This window comes from Asparagus officinalis, unplaced genomic scaffold, assembly GCF_001876935.1.
Source record: "Asparagus officinalis unplaced genomic scaffold, Aspof.V1 AsparagusV1_Un267, whole genome shotgun sequence".
In the NCBI taxonomy this organism is placed as follows: Eukaryota; Viridiplantae; Streptophyta; class Magnoliopsida; order Asparagales; family Asparagaceae; genus Asparagus; species Asparagus officinalis.
In genome coordinates this window covers 225,146-227,823 of record NW_017972532.1, presented here as the reverse complement: position 1 = coordinate 227,823, position 2,678 = coordinate 225,146, and the positions used below count along the sequence as shown (strand labels likewise).

At 41.0% G+C, this 2,678-nt stretch overlaps 1 protein-coding gene across 1 annotated transcript; it reads left to right on the top strand.

Annotated features, from left to right (window-relative positions):
• Positions 1-332: 332 nt before the first annotated feature.
• LOC109827496 (F-box protein At1g10780) lies at positions 333-2,678 on the top strand. The gene is given in 5 exon segments (XM_020394505.1): positions 333-599; positions 879-1,049; positions 1,052-1,621; positions 1,901-2,181; positions 2,264-2,678. Coding segments are annotated over 5 exon segments (1,416 nt in total). The 5' UTR covers positions 333-442; the 3' UTR covers positions 2,501-2,678.

Below are 2,678 nucleotides of genomic sequence, written 5' to 3'. Positions count from 1 at the left end.
TTTTTAGGCAAACAAACAGCTCCCACATCAAATGTATTAAAACTTATATTATTTTTAAATATAGAGAAGTATATATGATTTCTAATTTTAAACATAAAATAATTAAATCAAATATATTAAAAACATGCAAGTTCAAAATACAGTGCTAAAAAAAGTAGGGGGTCATGCTTTGGGGGGGCGGGGTGCACACTAATGATTTCAATTTCAAAAGTTCAAAATTCGAAGTGCGAACGGTCCGAAATTTCAAAACGTGAAAACAAGCGGGCCAAGCCCCAAAACTTTCCAATTTTAAATTGAACACACAGGCGCGCACCCTCTCTCTCTCTCTCCGTCTTTCCCCCTCGCTACAAATAATATAGAATTTTTCCAGATACGACGCATCACGGCCTATAATTGCTTGTCTCATTATAATAATATAATAATAATAATATAGTGTATTATAATGTCTTCTTGCTTCAAGCTCTACCCCTCATTGACTGTTGGCTTGAAAGAGGAGTTTGAAAGCCTAATAAGCCCGGTGAGGAGCAGCTCAGCCGGCGGCGATCCTCATCCCTCTCGCACCCTCTCTCCTCCTCCTTTGTCGACCGCCATTGATCGAGGTTCGTCCTTGCTCTCTCTCTCTCTCTACCCAATATGTCTCTCTCTCTCTCTCTCTCTCTCTCTCTCTCTCTCTCTCTCTCTCTCTCTTTCAAGTTTTTTGATTCATATTTTAACTCAAAATGGCAGCTCCTTAGCCTTCATCATTCAGGCATTTCATCAAACACATGTCCGGTCCTCATTTATGATCTGTCCTCGTAATTTTTAGTGTTTTTTATGGGGGCATTATCGAGTCTCTTTTTAGAAAACTGAACTCAAATTTATGGAAAAATCTGAAACAGGGGCAGGACCGATGGACGCAGTACCCGATGCCATTGTTCAACAAATCCTCTCCCAAATTAACAACGCTCGAGACATCGCGTCCATCCGCTGCATCTCCAAGCAATGGAAGGACTGCATCCCCTTCATCCCCTCCCTCTTCTTCCCTCGCTCCTCCTTCGATTCTATCCCCGGTTCTCAGATGCCGCCATTACCCGAATGATCTCTTCGGCTTCCCGTCTCGAGGAGCTCATCATCTACTGCCCCTTCTTTGTCTCCAGCCTTCAGTCCTGGCTCTCTCTCCGTAGCCAGACCCTTCGAATCCTCGAGCTTCGAATGGACCCGAACATGGATTCTGACGATAAGCCCGAAACCCGAAATGCTCTTGACTGTATAGGGCTAGTGAAAGGATTGGAGGTTCTGAAACTCTGGGGGGTTTCGATGACGAAGTCGCCGAACTGGGGAGATTTTATGAAGCTGCACACTTTGGAGATTGTTGGTGCAGCGTTGAATGATGATGCTTTGAGTGCTGCTCTCAAAGCTTGTCCTAATTTGACTGATTTGGCGTTGTTAGGGTGCGACGGGGTTGAATCAGTTGTGATTGAGACAGAGAGCTTGGAGAGGTGCAGGCTGGATTTTCTTGGGCCGGGGGCTTCGCTCATTATTAGGTCACCGAGGATTAGGGTTCTTGATGTGCAAGGTTTCAGTTGGATTCGCGTCGATAAGAATCATCGGTTGGAACGACTGTCAATTGGAAAAAACTCAGGTAGATCATCAATTCAAGAAGAATCTTTTTGTGTGAGGGGGGAACATTTCTTACATTTATTTACAAAGACTATCAACTTGCTGTTATTTATATAAAAAATGATCAACATTTAGCCACAGGAACATCGCCCGATGATGAGTTTGTTCTTTTTGTTGTTTTGAACAGTGAAATATTCACAATCCCACGTTAATCAATTAAATTACAAATTTTTTGAATTGCTTTCAACCACTTGTAAAATTCAATAATTATATTATCATCATATTTTTCTCTTTCGTGCAGGTAGAGTGTATAGAGTAGACATTGGAAGGCTAGCAGTGCTTGAATATTTGTGCATAAGAGGCATTCAATGGGCTTGGAATGCGATTGAGTCCCTTCTTCGATGCGCAAGTGAGGTAAAGCACCTCATTATGAAGATTGAGTTTTGTGGGGATTATGATGCCCTTCAACCTTTCCCTGAAATTGACTTGGTTGAATTCTTCAATGGTCACCAAAAGCTGAGAAGTTTTGAAATCCATGGGGCAATGTTTGCTGCACTTTGTCAAAAGAACAGTCTGAAGAATGTGCGTGATATATTTGCTTATTAGTTTTTTTTCGCCTTGTGTTTATTGTTGGTGTAGTTAAATGGTTTGATTGAAATTGCAGCTGGACTGGAGGTTTAATATCCCTTGCTTGGAAGAGGTTCTTGTTACAGTAAGGTCACCGTTGAATGCAGAGCAAAAGCTGAACACTCTTGAATCATTGGTTAAGTACAGTGAGAAGCTAAGGAAACTGGTTATTAGAATTTCCGGGATGAAGGGTGTTCATGACGCTGCTGATGCTTTCTTTGAAGAGATATGCAGATTGCAAATCATGAATCGGAGGATAGTTTACATTGAATAATGTTGCACATCTCAGATATGGTTTTCTTTTGAATTTTTTTCGCATTTCAATTTACATGTTGCATTTATTATTGGCTGCAAACTCCAATTGGTAGAAAGAAGGCTGATAAAGATGAGAAAACAGTATGATTAATTTTGGCATCACCATTCTTATTTAACTTATGATTTTTTCCTGTCAA